This window comes from Staurois parvus, unplaced genomic scaffold (assembly GCF_062004578.1).
Source record: "Staurois parvus isolate SC_StPar_1 unplaced genomic scaffold, SC_StPar_1.0 ptg000226l, whole genome shotgun sequence".
NCBI lineage: Eukaryota > Metazoa > Chordata > Amphibia > Anura > Ranidae > Staurois > Staurois parvus.
Window position 1 is genome coordinate 5,749,434 of NW_028318022.1, and position 19,304 is coordinate 5,768,737.

The 19,304-nt window shown below is 44.6% G+C and overlaps 1 protein-coding gene across 5 annotated transcripts in view; it reads right to left on the reverse strand.

Annotated features, from left to right (window-relative positions):
- The window catches only part of DLGAP2 (DLG associated protein 2), a 1,035,006-nt gene that overhangs the window by 121,407 nt on the left and 894,295 nt on the right, over window positions 1–19,304 (reverse strand). For 4 of the 5 annotated variants that reach the window (XM_089679529.1, XM_089679532.1, XM_089679533.1 and 1 more), the window contains 2 exons: window positions 14,148–14,207; window positions 10,368–10,587 (listed from right to left, as the gene is read on the reverse strand). In XM_089679529.1, coding sequence (XP_089535655.1) covers window positions 10,368–10,587; window positions 14,148–14,207 — 280 coding nt within the window. The remainder of the gene's footprint in view (window positions 1–10,367; window positions 10,588–14,147; window positions 14,208–19,304) is intronic. The other variant, XM_089679530.1, reaches the window with a different exon arrangement.

Below are 19,304 nucleotides of genomic sequence, written 5' to 3' on the forward strand. Positions count from 1 at the left end.
CTCCTGACTCGACATAATGCTTCAGTGTGAACAGCATTGTGTGCTGCCATGTGTATAATTTTCATTTTTATAGGCGTTTGAAGAGTGTTAAAACGCCCCTCAAACACCTGCCTACAAAGCTAGTGTGAACTTAATGTGAATTCTTCTGCAGCTCATGCAAATTCTTCTTCTGCTAATGCTAATTCTCATGCAGCCAATGCAAATTCTCATGCAGCTACTGCTCATTCTCATGTAGCTAATGCTCTTGCACATGTACCAGCACACAGACAAGCCTAGGCTAATATCCAGCATGCACTGACGCATTTCTATGTGCCATCGTGCATCGGCACACACGTCTTCTTGCATTGGCACCAAGCTGCCTATTTAAAGGAGACTCTGCTGGATGTTCTTCAGCTTCCTGTGACCCGTGTTCCTGTTTGTACTGACTGATCTTCTGTTGCTGACCCAGCCTGCTCCTGATCTTGCTCTGTGGATTCTGGATTATGACCTCGGCTTACCTTAGACTACTCTCTGCCTGCTCTCCTGGTGCTGACCTCAGCTTGCCTCTGACTATTCTCTGCCTGATCTCCTGGTGCTGACCTTGGCCTTCTACTGGACCTCGCTCTGCTTGCTAACCTGGTACCGACCCCAGCCTGCCTCCTGACCACACTGCTGTCTCACTATGTATTACCCTGGCTCACCTTGACTATGTCCCTGACCATGGCAGTCATCTGCTATCAAGCTGTCAGCACCCATGCTTCTTTAAGCCTTGTACCTCTGTCAACACTTTCAGGGGTGCTCGGACCAGAGCTGCAAGGGAAGCCCTCTCGTCAACTTGGCCTTCAGCCAAGGTACGTGACACCTTGCTAGTCACTTTAATAGTAATAATTGCTGAAGGAGTGTCCCTCTACACAAACCTTTCACACTTTAAGGGGTAAGGTTGTTAGATGGATCTGGACACCATAGATGGATCACTGTCTTCCAACTGACTTTGACCCCATGTTGTTGGATCTCCAGTGAAGTAGTCATCGACTTCAATTATATTGCTGTAGAAACCTAACCCCAACCCTATTTATTTATTATTTATTACAGGTACTTTTATAGCACCGTCAATTTATGCAGCGCTTTACATATAAGCACTAAGCATATAAGCTTTACAATAAGCACTAAAACCGTATCAATTGATATCCTAGATCTAGGGAAAATCTTAGCATGTAGTCAACTACAACTGCTTCATTTTTTAGGGACCTTTGTAATAGTTATCATTAAGGAGTTGAATGCTAATGTTATTGTTTTGTATTGTGCTGCTTCAATTTATGTTTAAAATCGTCAATAAAAATGTATTTAAAAGAACCAAGGTTCTGAAATGTGTCCATCATTGTGCACTAACCTTCCTCACAGTAATGCTTTTGAGCATATAACAGAAATGTTCACAAACAGAGGTTACCTTCAGTATAACGCACATGTCTAAATGATCAGTAGATTCAGAGATGTAGGCAGTTAAAAGTTAAAGTGTTACTAAACTCAGAACAGTAAAAATCAATCTGTATATGCAGTAAAGCATGCTTGTTATACTCACTGTAGAACTTAAGGGGTGAATCCTCTGCATTGTGTAAAAAGGATGTTTAGAATTAAACAAAGAAGGGGAAGATCAGAGAAGTCAGAATTGACTTCTCTGATCTTCCCCTTCTTTCACTGTCCCCAATCTATCTGCTGATAGATCAGAGTTTTGGGGCAAGCTGCACATGCTCAGTTTGGTGTGTATTGCTAGATAGTTTTTTTTTTGTCTTGAGAGAGTGCATGTGATCAGCACAGAACCAACCAGCACTGTCCAGACAGAGGTTCAGGGGTTCTGCAGTCTCATAGGACAGTGAGAGGAGAATGATAACTCCTACAAGCTTTAATCAGTGCTCTGCTGGACACTGATAGAAGTCTCAAGACTGCTCTATCTGCTGATTGGAAAAAGGTATTTAGCAGTTTATATTTACTAAAATAATTGCATTCCCATGTACTGTGTACTGTGGGACATTGGTCCTGCTAGCTCTCAATCTATGTATCAGAATGTATTTTAATGTAATTGGCGGCCACACTGACCAATAGGGAAAACTGGATGGTGGAAAAGTCAAAAACAGTCAAAAGCATATAATTTCATTTGTATATATCTGTGTCTATAGATCACTCTGCTATGCAGGTTTTACTAAAGGTAACCTGTTATAATATATTTGCCATATGCAAAAATGAATACTGACTGGTTTATTTTAGGTGTAATACAAAAATATATATATATTAATTTGCACCATTTAGTGGCTTTTCTTCATCCGCTTAACATGAAAACAAAGTCAATTACAAAGAAAATAGTTATGCTGCTTTGGGGAGGATGTTGGAAACAGATCTAATGGTCAGGATCAGATAAATGTGCTGTTTAAATTGTGTGTCTGCTCCTGGACTTCATAGTACATGCCAATCAAAGCAGTGCCTGCTAGAAAAGATAAGTCAGTAGTGAGAGTATTTGAGTAAAATGTGAAATTCACTGCAAACACTAAAAACAGTAAAGAGCAGGAAAATGTAATAAAATAATATAGAAAAAGAAACTATTCAATTGAGTCTATCAATAAAAATCATGAAGTGTTTGAAATCTTATTTTAAGTTTGGCAATAGCAAAATAAAGAGCAATACACTTCCGGGTGAGAGACCAGCATGATTTGACATAGAGGAAAATTATATAAAGCAAGTGCTGAATATCAGAAAAATGGGCAGATGATAACAGTTGCATGAGGATCAGTGAGAAAATCCCACGGTGTTAATTTTAGAGGCGTTTTTTTCATAGGACATTTACTCTGGGTGTCAACAATGTTTGACTTGGGTACACAGCTCAAAGAAACACCTGACATTTGTTAGTGCTGTAAAGAAGATTTACATATTATCTTGACTGTATCTCCTCTGAAATGCAAATACATATATGGAACCAGGGGTTAATACAAGGCGTAAAAGCTATATTTCAAAGATTACATTTAAGATTACTGCCCTTGGTCCTGGGCCACTCTGAGCACAATTTCTTGGTTGTTATTTGCACGTATTCCTAATTTTTTGTCCTGGAAAAACAAGTCTTGAAAATCACATCTGATGACCAGCTAGGAATATCTCTTTTCAACCCCTGCTTTGCTATCAGATATCTGTTTTCAGGATTAGATTTACAACTGAGAAGCCTAAAAATACAAAAAAAATTATCTTCGGATTGTCTCCTACCCTTCCCCTCTGTGGAACCACACCATGCAACCTCATTTTCCACCTCCTGCCACCACATCTCCTTCCTCTGCATCCACAGCTCACCCTTGTGAGCTCATACACCCTTCCTGCAGCCACCTACCTCCTCGTTTGCAAGTTAATCTCTGCCTTCAGGCATGCCTCCTATGCTCTTGGCTACAATTGCTACACTCACCTCCATGCAGTTTAATCTCTCTTTGCAGACACATTCCAATCTCTGTCAGGTACATCTCCCCCATATGCTGCCACCCCCACCCCCACATTCATAACTTCTACCCCATATGCAATATACTTTGTATTTTTTTATATCTCTTAGGGTGCTTGCTTTATAATCTTCCCTTTCTGTTTCCCTTTCCTAGTTCCTATTTTATCTAAGTCTCAAGGCCACTATGAGGAAACTATTGAGTTGTCGTGCACATTATTAGCATTCATACAAAGGAAAAACTGGGGAGAAATAAGCAGATGGGTGAGGTCCTGGAGCAAGAACTCTTCAAGCAGCTGTATAATTAGACAAGGCCTTTGAATGTGACAGTTATTGATTGCCAGTTTACATTATTGTAAGTGGCATTTCTTGTTTGTATTTGTATAAAGCAGAAATAAAAACATGCTCTTTATGTCCATATGTATTAAGCTTTTAACATATCTAAAGTAGTTGCCTTGTCCTATTTACTCCTATGGGGTATTACTGCCAAGGGCATCAAAAAATGTCAAGCATTTTGCATAAGAAAGCTTAAAAAAAAACAATGGTGTTCTGACAATAAAAAGATGATATCACCAAACAAGTTGTAAACCAAAGTTACTTATCTAGGTAAAGGAATTGGCTATAATTAGAGATGAGCGAATCGAACATGACGAAGTGGAATTCGTTCCGAAGATTTGGAAAAATTTGATTCGCGCCGAATCCGAAGATTAGCACACTTCGGATGCACGAATCGAATTTTCCAAAAAATGGCGGCGACATGTGTGGCGACGGAGCGGGGATCTCTGGGAAGGCGCGCAGACAAGGCGCGCTGACCCATAATGCATTCATTCATGACATGTGATCGCATTATTAGCCAATCAGCAGCCAGCCAGCCAGCACTGTGTAATGGTGGAGCTATAAATCGCGGCCATCTTAGAATTCTCCATTAGCCTCCGGTCATTCAAGAGAGACAGACCTGTGTGTATGAAGGGACAGAGTTAGGGCCACAGAGACTTTAGGGCCACAGAATCATTACTCAGGGACACAGAATTGTTACTCAGGGACACAGAATTGTTACTCAGGGACACAGAATCGTTACTCAGGGACACAGAATCGTTACTCAGGGACACAGAATCGTTACTCAGGGACACAGAATTGTTACTCAGGGACACAGAATCGTTACTCAGGGACACAGAATCGTTACTTAGGGCCACAGCTATCAAAGAATCGAAAATTTAAAGTGACATACACCCTTTTTTTTTTTGGTGGCTGTCGTGCACAGTTGGTGCTGCAGTTTGCCGATTGTGCAAAATAAACTGACTTTCTGCTTCACAACCACTATTGTACGTTCAAAGAGTTAAATCCATTTACACGCCGGCTGGCGGTAATATTTTTTGGGTGATTAGTGCATTCCAGTGACACAAACGTACAGTTTCCAGCCAACGGCAAGCTGCAATTGACCGATTGTATACAATAAACTGACTTTCTGCTTCACAACCACTATTGTACGTTCAAAGAGTTAGATCCATTTACACGCCGGGTGGCGGTAATATTTTTTGGGTGATTAGTGCATTCCAGTGACATAAACGTACAGTTTCCAGCCAACGGCAAGCTGCAATTGACCGATTGTGTACAATAAACTGACTTTCTGCTTCACAACCACTATTGTACGTTCAAAGAGTTAAATCCATATACACGCCGGGTGGCGGTAATATTTTTTGGGTGATTAGTGCATTCCAGTGACATAAACGTACAGTTTCCAGCCAACGGCAAGCTGCAATTGACCGATTGTGGTAAATAAACTGACTTTCTGCTTCACAACCACTATTGTACGTTCAAAGAGTTAAATCCGGTTTTATTTTTGGGGTGCTTATTGAATTAAAGAGTATGTCAGACAACACGCAGAGGAGTGGCAGAGGAGGCAATGTTTCAGGAGCGAGCAGACGTGGCAGCAGAGGAAGGGGTCGAGGCAGCACTAGTCGCAGCCAGAGGCCAGTGCTCCCGGTGTCATCCAGCGGTCGTGTCTCCACCGACAACCCTGCCGTCATCGATTGGTTGACTCGGTCGTCTTCCTCTTCCCAGGTCACCTCTGACACCTACAGCCAACGGTCGGTGGGTACGTCAGACACAACCGTTAGTTGGCATGGCCCGGGAGCAAGCCCACTGAAATCACGTGTCCTCGACCTGCCCCTGTCCTTTGGTGTTCCCTCACCAAGCGAAGTATCGCATGCTGTGGGCTCAGCCCCACTGTACAGTGAGGAAGAGCTAACAGAGGGCTGTCAGGAACGGGGGGAGACATCCGCCTCTTCAGCAGCCAGGCGAAGAAGTACTGGCGAGGAGAGTGGCTCGGTAGCCGGTCTAGAGACAGGTCTGTCTCCAGACCCACACGCAGCCGAGGGGGCTAGTAGTGACGCGGAGACCCTAATTGATGATGATGAGGCTGATCGCACTTGGCAGCCTCGTCGTCATCAGGCTATTGCTTCCGCATCATCAGGAGAAGAGGGTGCCAGCTTGCCAGCAAGCAAAACAGTCGGTGGGTTGCCCAGGAGGCAGCAGGGTCGCAGCAGTGTCAGTGGAGCCAAACGGCCACGGAGTAGAGCACCAGCTCCACTGCAGCCTACCACCACGGCCAGTAGTGGTGCCGGTGTGCACGGAGGAAGTAGCAGTCAGCCAGTGAGGAGTAGCGGGGGCAAAGTTTCCTACTCGGCGGTGTGGCAATTTTTCGGCAAGCCGCCCGAGTGAGTAAACGTAGCCGTATGTCGACTATGTGGCCAGAAAGTTAAGCGTGGCCAGGGGGCCAATGTTGGGACTACAGCGTTGCGTCAGCATATGCAGCGTTGCCATTCGGTGGCCTGGGAAAACCGTGATAAAGATACGGCGGTTATGCCTGCCCCAGCCCCATCACCCGCTCCGTTACTTGCTCCGTCACCCGACGTCAATCGCCCTCTATCAGCCAGTCAAGGCTCCAACACCTCTGCTGAGGGGAGTTGTCGCTCGTTGGCATCTTCCGCTCGTTCAGATGCTCCTTCTCTTGCTACTCCTCTTCACGGATTCCGTCAGCAGTCTTTCTTGGAATCCGTTTCCAAGAGACAACAGTTTGCGAGCACGCACCCGACGGTGCAGAAGCTGAACGTCCTCCTGTCCAAGTTGCTGGTGCTGCAGTCCCTCCCTTTCCAAGTGGTGGACTCAGCACCTTTCCGAGAAATGATGGCTTGTGCCGAGCCGCGGTGGAGAGTGCCAAGCCGGCATTTCTTCTCCAAAAAGGCAGTGCCAGCCCTGCATTCACATGTAGAAGAGATGGTGGGCCAGTCTTTGAGCATGTCGGTCTCTGCCAAAGTGCACGGTAGCGCCGACGTGTGGAGCTGTAACTACGGTCAGGGACAGTACATGACATTTACGGCCCACTGGGTGAACGTGGTGCCGGCACAGCCGCACCAGCAACTTGGACAGGTCACGCCGCTTTTGCCTCCACGTTTGCACGTCCTTGGTCCAGCAAAGATGTCCGCCTCTACCACCTCTTCTTCCTCCGTGTCCTCAGCCGCCACCCCCGTGCCAAGTCCCATTACCCGACCGGCATATCACATGTGCAGGGCGCAACGGTGTCACGCTGTGCTGCTCCTGGTATGCCTTGGCGAACGTAGTCACACAGGGGAGGAACTTCTGAGTGTAATGAACAGAGAAATCGACAGATGGCTGTCTCCGCGCAAACTGAAAATCGGAACCATGTTGACCGACAACGGAAAGAACATGGTGTCTGCTCTGCGTCAAGGAAGGTTGTGCCATGCGCCATGCATGGCTCACGTGTTCAATCTGGTTGTCAAGCGGTTCCTAAAATCCACCATCCCACTGCAAGACATCCTTAAAATGTCACGTAAACTTTGCATGCATTTCAGCCATTCCTACACCGCAAAGCACACCCTCCTTGAGCTGCAGCGGCAGAACGGAATTCCACAGCATCGCCTGATCTGCGACGTTGCAACAAGGTGGAATTCAACCCTACATATGTTAGACCGCCTTTACGAACAGCGAAAGGCCATCACCGATTTCCTGATGTTACAAGCGGATAAAGGTACTCCCCTGTGTAACTTCGATGTCAGCCATTGGCAGCTCATGCGTGACACCTGCCGCTTGCTCAGGCCCTTTGAGGAGGCCACGCTATTCATGAGTCGGCAGGACTATGGGATGAACGACGTCATTCCTCTGTTGCACGTCCTGGAACAAATGCTGTTAACAATGGCTGGTCAGGGTGCGGTAGACGTGGCGCACAGATCTGAACGCCACATGACCCCTGTGGGGGCAGGACAGGAAGAAGAGGAGGAGGTAGAGGAGGACATTGGTGCTCAGGAATTATTGAGTGAAATGGGTGGTTTTTCCACTCAGCGGACAGGAGTGGAGGAGCAGGAGCATCTGGTAGAGGAGGAGGAGGAGACAGAGGACCCAGACGCACCGTGGCAGTATGCTGTGGAGATGGAGGCAGGGAGTCCCTCGCATTCCTTGGCACAAATGGCCCATAGCATGCTCGGTTGCTTGCGTAGCGACAGCCGAATAATAACCATCAGACAGAGGGATGACTTTTGGCTGTCCACCTTGTTGGACCCTCGCTACCGTTCAAAAATGGTGGCCTTTTTCACACCTGCTGAGAGGGAGGCCAAAATAACGTACTATAAAAACCACCTATGTAGTCAGTTGGTCTCTGCCTTTCTGCACCAACGTCCATCCTCAGACACTGTGGGCCCTGTGCGCTCGCGTTCCGCTGCCATGGCAGCAGGGGAGGGGTGGGGTGGTAGGAGCAGTGGCAGCTCCACCAGCAGCGGCTGCCTCAGTCTGCAGTCGATGATGAGTAGCTTTCTTCACCAGCGCAGTGAGGAAACTACTAACCAGCCGCAGCAGCAGCAGCATCAGGTGGACCTGGAGCAGGACCTCAAACAACAGGCTTGGGCCTACTTGGACAGCACCCTGCCAACCGAGGTAGACAATCCCCTTGACTACTGGGCAACGAACCTTGACCTTTGGCCCCAACTAGCTGAATTTGCCCTTGAAAGGCTGTCATGCCCGGCCAGTAGCGTGGCATCGGAGCGCGTGTTTAGTGCGGCAGGAGGTATTGTAACTCCGCGGAGGACACGACTGTCCACCCAAAGTGTGGAGAGACTCACGTTTGTGAAAATGAATCAGGCATGGATTAGTCTGGATTTCAAACCACCAGTTCCTGACACAACTGACTAAATCCGCCATGAATCATGCCCCAAACATGTTATTATTTTTAACATAGGCCTCTGTATGGCCTTCAATTTAAGCTGCTTACGCTTCGCCACTCTGCCATGGGCCCCTGTACCGCCTCCTCTTGCTGCTGCCAGGTCCAGAGTGTGTCATGGGTCCCTGTACGGCCTCCCATTGCTGCTGTCTCCATCCCCACACTCTGCCATGTGCCACTTTCAGGTCTCCTTACACTGTTGGTGGGTTCCATTTTGTGATAGGGTGCTGTATGGCCTTCCATTGCTGCTGCCTCCACCGCCACCCTGCGCCATGTGCCTCTGTCGTCTGCTCACGCTGCTGACGGCTTCCGCTTTTTAAACTAGTCCTGTGTATGTCTTCCGAATACTGCTGCCTCCACCGCCACCCTGCGCCATGTGCCACTTTCAGGTCTCCTTACACTGTTGGTGGGTTCCATTTTGTGATAGGGTGCTGTATGGCCTTCCATTGCTGCTGCCTCCACCGCCACCCTGCGCCATGTGCCTCTGTCGTCTGCTCACGCTGCTGACGGCTTCCGCTTTTTAACCGAGGCCTGTGTTTGGCTTCCGAATACTGCTGCATCCACCACCACCCTGCGCCATGTGTCTCTGTCGTCTGCTCACGCTGCTGACGGCTTCCGCTTTTTAACCTAGGCCTGTGTATGGCCTTCAATTGAAGCTGCTTCTGCTCCGCCACTCTGCCATTGGACTCTTGATAGTCGTCTCCCCACGCTGCTGCTGGGGGGACTTTTTAACATAGGCCTCTGTATGGCCTTCAATTTTAGCTGCTTACGCTCCGCCACTCTGCCATGGGCCCCTGTACCGCCTCCTCATGCTGCTGCCAGGCCCGTAATCTGCCATGGGCCCCCGTACCGCCTCCTCATGCTGCTGCCAGGCCCGTAATCTGCCATGGGCCCCCGTACCGACTCCTCATGCTGCTGCCAGGCCCGTAATCTGTCATGGGCCCCCGTACCGACTCCTCATGCTGCTGCCAGGCCCGTAATCTGTCATGGGCCCCTGTACCGCCTCCTCATGCTGCTGCCAGGTCCAGAGTGTGTCATGGGTCCCTGTACGGCCTCCCATTGCTGCTGTCTCCATCGCCACACTCTGCCATGTGCCACTTTCAGGTCTCCTCACACTGCTGGTGGGTTCCATTTTGTCATAGGGTGCTGTATGGCCTCCCATTGCTGCTGCCTCCACCGCCACACTGTGGCTCCACACTCTGGTTTTGGCCCCGTGACTGCCCAAATGAGTGAAGTGTGCGGTGATTCTAAGATCGACGGCACTCATCTGCATGTCATACTGACTGACGGTATTATTTCTCTTCCCCAGCAGACTCCAAGGGCATTTAAATTAAAGGTACAGTGTTCTGCACTAATATAAAGGCTCTCTAAAGCCTAGAAACACCCTTTTTATAAGTTAAATTCGCGGCGAATATATTCGGATCGAATCAAATTTTTTCGGCGAATTCGGCGAATCAGCCGAACCGAATTTTTGAATAATTCGCTCATCTCTAGCTATAATCATTAAAAGGTCCTTCAGACTAAAGGTTCTCAGATGGCACCGGCATACATGGGGAATAACTGTTTCTACTAAACTACCAATTTACATGTTAATCAGGAATCAAAGTATTTCTGTTTTGTTTAAATGTAGAAAATGACTAAATGACTGTTGCAATAAATAAAGGGCTGAAATGGGCAAAAGTTATTGTTTACCTGTTGTTGACCTGGTACTGGGGATGGCATTGGAAGATGTCATAGCAGGAACACAGTCGTCATCCTGGGAATATCCAGCCTGTATCGCCCTTAGGTAACTGTGGCTTCTTGTTCGAAAACATCCTGGGAGGTCTAAAGCATCCATTGCATGAGAATCAACTTCACTGAACACTGACTCACACACCGACTCATATTGCCCATTAATTTCTGTTTCACTCATCTGGAAGAAGAGGACACATGGAGTTGGTACAGCAAATAACACTGAAGAAAATCCCATCCAATTAGAGCTGTAGATATTTTATCAAAAGAAAATGGTGATACAATGTACTCTAATTAAAGAAGAATGAAATACGTGAACAAAGGTGTTATCACTATGGGAACAGTGGACCTTGCTTTAGGGACAAGGTCCTTAAATATTTTACTACTACCACTGATGGAAGGATGGAAGATGCCTGTCAATCATTGTCAGTGTATTAGCTGTGTTTAAGGAGAAACATTTTGTTATTCCTGTGATGAGCCAAAGAAATATTTTATGAAATCCCAAATCATAATTTCTCTATTCCAAAACATACTGAATGTATAGGGTGTACAGTATTTAAAGTGTTACTAAACCCACAACAGTAAAATCAGTCTGTATATGCAGTAAAGCATGATTGTTATACTCTTTATGGAACCTATGGGGTTAATCCTCTGCAATTTGTAAAAATGCTGTGTGATCCTGACTTCTCTGATCCTCCCTTTATTCCAGTGCCCCCCTCTTATCTCCTGACAAGACATATCATGTGGGGACACTCTGCACATGCTCAGCTTTATGTGTATTGCCAGATAGGTTTTTTCTTTCTTGGACGAGTGTATGTGATCAGCACAGGGTCAATAAGCACTGTCCAGACAGAAGTCAGGGATCCTGCATCTTCCTAGAGCAGAATGAAAACTCCTACAAACTTTAACATGTACTCTGCTGGACACTGATAGAAGTCACAAGACTGTTCTATCTTCTGATGAGAAAAGGTATTATTAAAGGTTATATTTACTAAAATAATTGCACTTCCAGGTTCTGTGTGCTGTGGGAGACCAGATATAGTGAATGAGGGTCCTGGGTTTAGTAACACTTTAAATACAAAATTCACTGTACAACAATCATCAATTAAGTATTGTTATTAGAATAGTGACTATAAAGTAATCAGCCAAGGCAAAAGAGTGTTTAGGGAATGGCTACTATTGCAGTATTTTACTACATGTATAGGTAAAATGCACATTATATAATGTAATAGGTAGGGGGCAATCAGTTGATAAAACAATATAGCATATAAGAATCACACAAAGCAAAATCAACCAGTCACACACATTAGTGGCAGATGCGTAACATTTTATTATTAGTCAGTCAGTAGCAATGCAATGAGGAAATGTAAAATAAAACTTGGATATAAAAAAAGTAGAAAGTGGGTTCCTTTAGGAGGTCTTGTGCTATGCTCACATAAAAAAAGACATCTTCAAATTATACCCCATTTTACTTATTATAGTTACATTCTGAAATGGTCAGCACTGCTATACGGTATGTATTCCTTGTAATCTATGTGTTAATTATATTGTAGTTTAAAGTCTGATAACTACCCATGGAGAAGGGAGATTGGCATTACATACCATATGGTTAGTAGACCAAAAACTCTCTGCTATGAGCTGTCTTATCTATTTGCCATTTTTTTTAAAACAAGGACAAAATAGAGTGCACAGGGTCTGGCGTTTTAATTCAGAACATAACACTTTTTTTTTTTTTACTTTAATTTACAAACTGTGAGTTTATATGATAGTGTTAGAATACTATTTTTGCATGCAAGGTCCAATTTAAAAAATAAAAGGGACAATTATAAAAAAAAAAACTATGGAAAAACTCTAACACTAGAATAAAATGTGAGCCATTTTCCAACATAATCAACTGTAGTAATAAATGGGTGCATTCTTTAATCAAACACAATATTAACATGTGGATTATGCTGCAATCAATAATATACACAACAAATTCCTCATAACAGGCTCTGTACAAAAAGAGAAATAAGCAAAACAAATGCATCTGATATGAAGTCACAATCCATGAAAGAAGAAGGGAATAGACATAAATGATCAATAAACCTCTACATTAAAGTGATGCACTGACTCCTGAAATGGCAACGTGCCATGCAGACCTTGATTTTCTTTACAGTTGAATAACCAAATTCATTATGGATGATATGCAATTTTTATCTTTGAAGATGTTTCAATAAAATTAGAATTGATGCTATTCCCTTTTTCATTCCATCAGAGTCCACAAGATGGCAGTTGTTATGTCATAGCACTCCCAGAGAAGAAGAATTCTTATATAAATGATTACTAGTACTATGTTAATAGAATTTAAGATTTGGTCTGTTTTCATGTCAAAGGGAAAGTGTCCAGCAGATACAGCAATAAGAAAAGTATGTTGTACTTCCTACAGGTCAAATCTGTATATTTTATTTAATAAAAGCACTGATAAGGTATTGGAAAGAATTTATACTATCAATATAAAAAATATTGTGCTAAATAGGGTATCTTTCCATAAGACTAATATAAGGCATTTGCTGTTTGGTTGATTTGGGGCACTACATATTTTTTTTTTATTGTTAAAACATTATTTTTCACAGCAAGTTCATCTCTTTTGTTTATATATTGGTTGAAAGGTCCAAAGATGACAAAATCTTCAAAATCAGGAAGGCAATTTTGAAGGATGCAAAAATATTTGCCATTATCAGGCACAAGTGCATTTGTCCTGTGCTGTCCCTTCTGGTTGACCTGCAGGCTGCTATTGTTCACTATGATACATTTCCAAGCCATTTACATGGTTATTTTGGGCACCGTAGGGTAAAATCTGATGGTATATTCACAAAAAATGTTTGAAAAATACTGCAAGCCACACCATGCCTTCTGTGCATTTTCCCTCCATTGCCCCTGTAGCCATGTGAACAATCCATATAGGTATCATAAGTGAATATGGATATGTGGTTCCATTGGCAACTAAGCCTTCAGAGAATCCCACTGAACAACAACGGAATCATCACACTCAGGGGAAGGAGGCTGCCTAGATCAAGTACCTTTATGAATGTGTGTACAATGAAAAACATTTAGCACAAATAAAGTTGTACGCTTTGCACCATACAGTGGATGAAACAAAGAGGTAGGAACAATGTAAAATGGAACGATGGTAGGGGACTGGCTGTGATGCATACTTCATACACAGAATTCTGTCATTGCAAACATCAAGCGCTCTATCTGAGCATGCTGTTACAACAATGAATGCAAATACTAAATAATTAATAAACAAAAAATATGAGGTCCATCAAATGTGACCTCCGTTTTACATTGATGCACAATGAATGTGGCACAATCTTGCCTTAAAACATTTCGATAACACTTAATGTAATGGTAGAACAAGACTGTTTGAGTAAAGTGAACATTTTCTATTCATTTCCTTTATAAATTGTATTTTTGGATCCTGATCAAAATTGTACTTTTAGAAACAGACTGTGTAGATTAAATTTAGACATTGGAGAGATTAGTTGCAATAATTGCATTGCTCAGAATTAGCAGTGTATTTTAGTATGATGTATGTAGTCATTGCCTTAGAGAAATGTGCAATAGGCTACGCTGCTTTCACACAGCAGTGAAATAAGATCATCACAGCTGCAGAAAATGAACACAGGTGATGCTCTAGATTTGAAAACAGTGAATTAAAGATTTCTCCTAGCCTGGGAATATACAGGGTACTGCCACCTTGAGCTCAGGATAATCCTTTGAGGTAAAGCATTCTTGAAGACTTTCAATGAGGAAATCCTGTAAAAATAAGAAGAAAACATGTTTTGTTAGTTGCCATTGAAGATTAACATGCACAGTTTTTTTTAAGATACTCCATTGTTCCAGAATATTCACTTCTTTGGCGATGATCAAGAAATTAAAAAAAAAATCCCCTAAAATATAACGTGTTCATATTAATGCTACATGTGATTGTTCCATATCAAGTATCACATCTTATTTCCAGAGTAGTAGTTATAGGCAGCATGGCATAGAAAGCAAAGTTGGATTAGTTTACTAGACCAGTGTTCTAGAAAGTGTGAGATGCAGACCAGTAATCCTTTTTCTTTTTTTAGAAATTCATTAAAGAGGTTTAATGAAATTTGGTCACCTTGGTTAGATTATATGAGTCTGATTTTAAGTTAGCATTGAGGCCCTTTCAGGTTTATCTGCAGTGTTCATTTTATTAAAAGTGGGGCCAATGAACAAAGTCTGATATTAGTTGGCTGTTAGTTGGGCATTTACCTATTTTGTTGTTTACATTGCATTTATTCATGCTCTGTGTGTTTGTAGGTCTCTATTTTTTTTTGTGTATTTTGTTCATTTTGTGTATCTATTTGTGTTTAAAACTTTTATTTTCTAATAAATAAAATCAGATTAAAAAAAAATTAATCTTTCCTGTAATAAACTTAGAAAACTTAAGGACAGACTGGCATTTAAAGACAGACTGGACAGAGGATGTAAAGGTAAAAGGTTATATCTCTCTACCCCCCTTTTAGTGTCTATTTTAGAGACTATGTCCACTCTAATGTTAACTAACATGTTCTAGCTGATGCACAGTCATTAAAAAGACTAGAGGCATAACTAGAACCTTCAGGGCCCCTGTGCAAGAAACCATGAAGGGCCTTCCCGACCTCGGCGGGCCCTTTCTTCTGAGCAAAGGGTCCTGCCCACTGAGCCTGGGGCCCTATACTCCCATTGCGGGGCTCTTTATTACAGTCCCTCAGTGGATCCCTTCCACATGTTCTGTAGTGGACCCCCTTCTGCCACCTTGGGCCCCCCCATGGTGGTGGAACTTCAGGGCCCGGTTGCAAGTGCAACCTTTGTGACCCTGGTTGTTCCCCCACTGCTATCAGTAGGACTGTGAATGGTGTCAGTCAGTAGAGCAGAGAACGGTGTCAATATGGTAGTGGACTTTGTCATGACAGTGGACTTTGGTAAATTACATATTTACCTGCCCCTTCCCCTGTTCTCCATCCTGAAAGCATCCCTTCCAGCAGCCAACAGGAGAGGGGAGGGGGGGGAGAGCAGGGAGGCACATAGGAGCACAGGGGCAGCGGGAAACAAGTAACCTGGATACAGGGCCGGTGCAAGGATGTTTGTCTACACAGGCGAAGGTGCATTTTACTACATCCACCAACACCCCCACCACACCATCCTCCTGCCAAACCTGCTACACACATTGACACACCTCCTGTATTTGGGTGCCCCCACTCTGGATGAAGGAGCACAGGGGGGACGTTTAGTCTGGTGGGAGGGGAGTGATAAATGTACTAGGAACTTTAGGAACTCTAACAAATTGAAGCCAAACTCCAGTTCACACTTTATAATCAGTTACAGCAAACAGTTTTTTTCCTTTTGGGATAAAGGTTTTACATAAATAAATAATAAAGGCTGATCATTGTAAGCACCCTCGTTAATGGTGGTTTGTCATATCCCTCTAACTGCTACATCTGCAGGACAGCTTATTCTCTTGAAAAATAACAGACTTATTGGCCAGATCACCAGATGAAAATAAAAGAAAGAAAAAAAGTCTAAAAAAAGAAAATGCAGCTATCAGATCTAATAAGGGTACATGGTAAGTATGAAAAGAGGGGGGCAGTATGACAGGATAAGGGTATCTAGGAAATGTGACAGGAAGGGGGCAGTGTGACAGGAGAGGGGTACCTGGGAAGTGTGACAGGAGGGTGGCACTGTAAAAGGAGGGGGCAGTGTGACAAGAGGGGGGCAGTGTTACAAGAGGGAGGCAGTGTGACAGGGGCAGTATGATGAGGAGGTGCAGTGTGACAGAAGGGGGGCACTTTGAAAGGGGGTATTGTGACAGGAGGGGGGCAGTACACTGGGAGGGACAGTGTGATAAGAGGGGGCAGTGTTACGGGGAAGTGTGATGGGGCAGTGTGACAAGAGGGGGACATTGTGACAAGAAGAGGGCAGTATGGCAAGAGGGGGGCATTGTGACAGAAGAAGGGTGGAAAGTATGACAGGAGGGGGGCAGTGTTTAAAGAGGGAGGCAGTGGGAAAGGAGGAGGACACTGAGAAGGGAGGGGGCAGTGTGATAAGAGATTGGCAATATGATAGGGGGGTATTATGACAGGAGGGGGTAGTGTGACAGGAGGGGGCAGTGTGATAAGTGGGGGCAGTATGATAAGTGAGGGGCAGTATGACAGGTGGGGGGCAGTATGACAGGTGGGGGGCCATGTGACAGGAGGGAGGGCAGTGTGACAGGTGGGGGAGGAATGTGTTAAGTGGGGGGCAGTGTGACAGGTGGGGGTGGATTATGTTAAATGGGGGGCAGTGTGATAAGTGGTGGGGCAGTGTGATTAGGGGGGCTATGTAACAGGTGGGGGGCAGTGTGACACTGAGGGAGCAGTATAACAGGTGAGGAGCAGTTTCACAGGTTCAGGGGTCAGCTGTGGGTGAAGCCAGGGGTCCTAGCAACTGATGACTGACAGAAACTCCTAGCACCAGGCAGGATAGGAGGGATGGCTGGGGGTGGCATATAGTGGAACCTATGCCCTACCCTGCATTTTGCTACTGCAGCTGCTGACTGCATGTTTCTCCTCATCTCCCCCCACAGGCTTTCAGTGGCTGCAGTAACAAAATGCAGAGCATCAGTTCCATTGTATGCTGCCCCCCGCCACCCCTCTCATCCTGGTGTAGACCAATGTGACAGGGGAGCAACATGGGCTCCCTGAAGCATGGGGCCAGGTAGCAATTGTGACCCCTATAGTTACGCTTTTGAAAGAGACTGTTACTTCAGGGCAAAGTGACAGAGTCCATGCAAAGGGTTCACTCAGCACTTCACTACAGTGAAAATGCCACATCCCCGGGTAAGGGGGAGCATATGACCTCCCATTTCACAGTGCTCAGATATACCAACCAATCTGTAGACCCTAGCACTATCACATGACTGAGGGGTGATATCACTGCTTTACCTACCATCCAGCACTATCGAACACTTGGGATGTAAAAATAAAAAGTGCTAAGGAGAGCTGACAATGTGAGTATAAGTGGGTCGGGGACCTTTGCACAAACACTGACCCTTCGACTTGAATGGCCAAGATGACCATGTCTCTTTAATGTAAGCATGTCATCATAATAATCCTTGAAACTATCACAATAAGGTAACAACATTCACTTGCAATGCCTACATATACTGTTTTTTGGTTTCTTCGTGTCATTCCATATGCCCTAGGACCCTTTAACTATTTTCAAGGCTCAAAATCATATTTTGCAAATTGCGTGCCCTGAGTCCAAATGCTAACTGGGTGCTTGGAATAATTCTGACAAAAAAATGTACAGGAATATCTGGGTGTAATTCCTACTCCAAAACATTAGTGACAGGATTCCTTTTAGTATTTAGACATGACATACGTTATGAATGAGATGCACAGACAACTATAGTCTGGTAAATACTGCAATAAACCAATAATGCAAACTTATTATTATCCTTACTAAGTAAAGTTTAAAAAGCAAAGTGTAACCTGTTTATAAGCTACAATAAATTCCTCTTTTTAAAGCCGAGTTCCAAACAAACAGCTAAATACACAGTTTCAATACATAAACTGTAATACCTGCTCTGATACCAACGAGCACAACAAGGCTTTGCAGTCTCTGAAAACTCTGCAAACTACACTGCAGATCAGCAAAACAACTTAGTTAAAGGATAAGTTCACCTTTTGTAACATGTTACACTCATATTCAGGGTGTAACATGTAATATGTTACAGATGCACCAATTTCCAACCCCCCAAGACCCCATTTTCACAGCAAGAAGGGGATCTTCTCCCCACGCTCACTGTCACAATCCAAAAAAAGTGGCTGTGTGGGTGCTGTTGAATTCTCTGGCAGTCCATTGATTCTTCCTGTCACAGTGTAACTGCCTGCCTGTATCAGAGGTACAGGCAGATGGATAAACAGACAGTTTAAAGGTCTGTGGCATTACACCCATGATCTGCTGATGGTGCGTTGCTTCACAGACTCCTAAAAAAAAAAAAAAAGCATTTTTTTTACCTGCAAAAGACCCACCCTAGCAGTAGCGTATTAATAAAGTCATGTATTTATTATATTTTCCTATTAGGAAGGTTTTGGTGCAGGGACATCGTTAGCACTGGGCACTTGGGGAATGTGCCTTGTATCTCTCAGCTGGTGTCCCAAGTGCCAAGGCCACTCAACATGTTTGCTTGCACACTGCAACTACACCTACCCAGTCATAGAAGTGGAGCAGTAAGTCAGTGTGCTGTGTATGCTAAAAAAAAGAAACCTGCACTCACCTAATAGAGCTGTGGTGCTTGTGGCTGCTGTGAGGTCCCTTCCTTACAGTGGAAGACAAGTTGTGAGCCTTGAATGGGAGAATGTTTTGTAGAATTCAGAGGTGAGAGCTATGGATGGGGTGTGCTTGGTGCAGAGCAGAGAACTGTAGATAGGAATGGGGTTGCTCGGTACAGAACTGAGTGCTCTGGATGGAGATGTAGGCTTTGTGTAGAGGTGATAGTTGTGAATTGAGGCTGATTGCAGAGGTGAGAGCTGTGGATGGGGGCAAGTGCAGAGCTGAGAACTGTTGATCTGCAGGGTGCTAAGTACATACTTGAGAGCTGTGGATGGGGGCTGAGTGCACAAATGGAAGCTGTGGATGGGAAGGGGGGGTAGTGCTGGGTGCCAAGGTGGAAGCTGTGGATGGAGAGGTGAGAGCAGTTGTTGGAGGACTCTGTTGCTGGGTGCAGAAGAAAGAGCTCGGAATGGATGAGAGTGTGCAGAGGTGAGAGCTTTGGATGGGGGTGAGCTGTGGATCAGGGTGCAGGAGTGATGTGGAAAGGGGGGGGGGGGCAGAAATAAGCTGTGGACATGGAGTGCTGAGGTA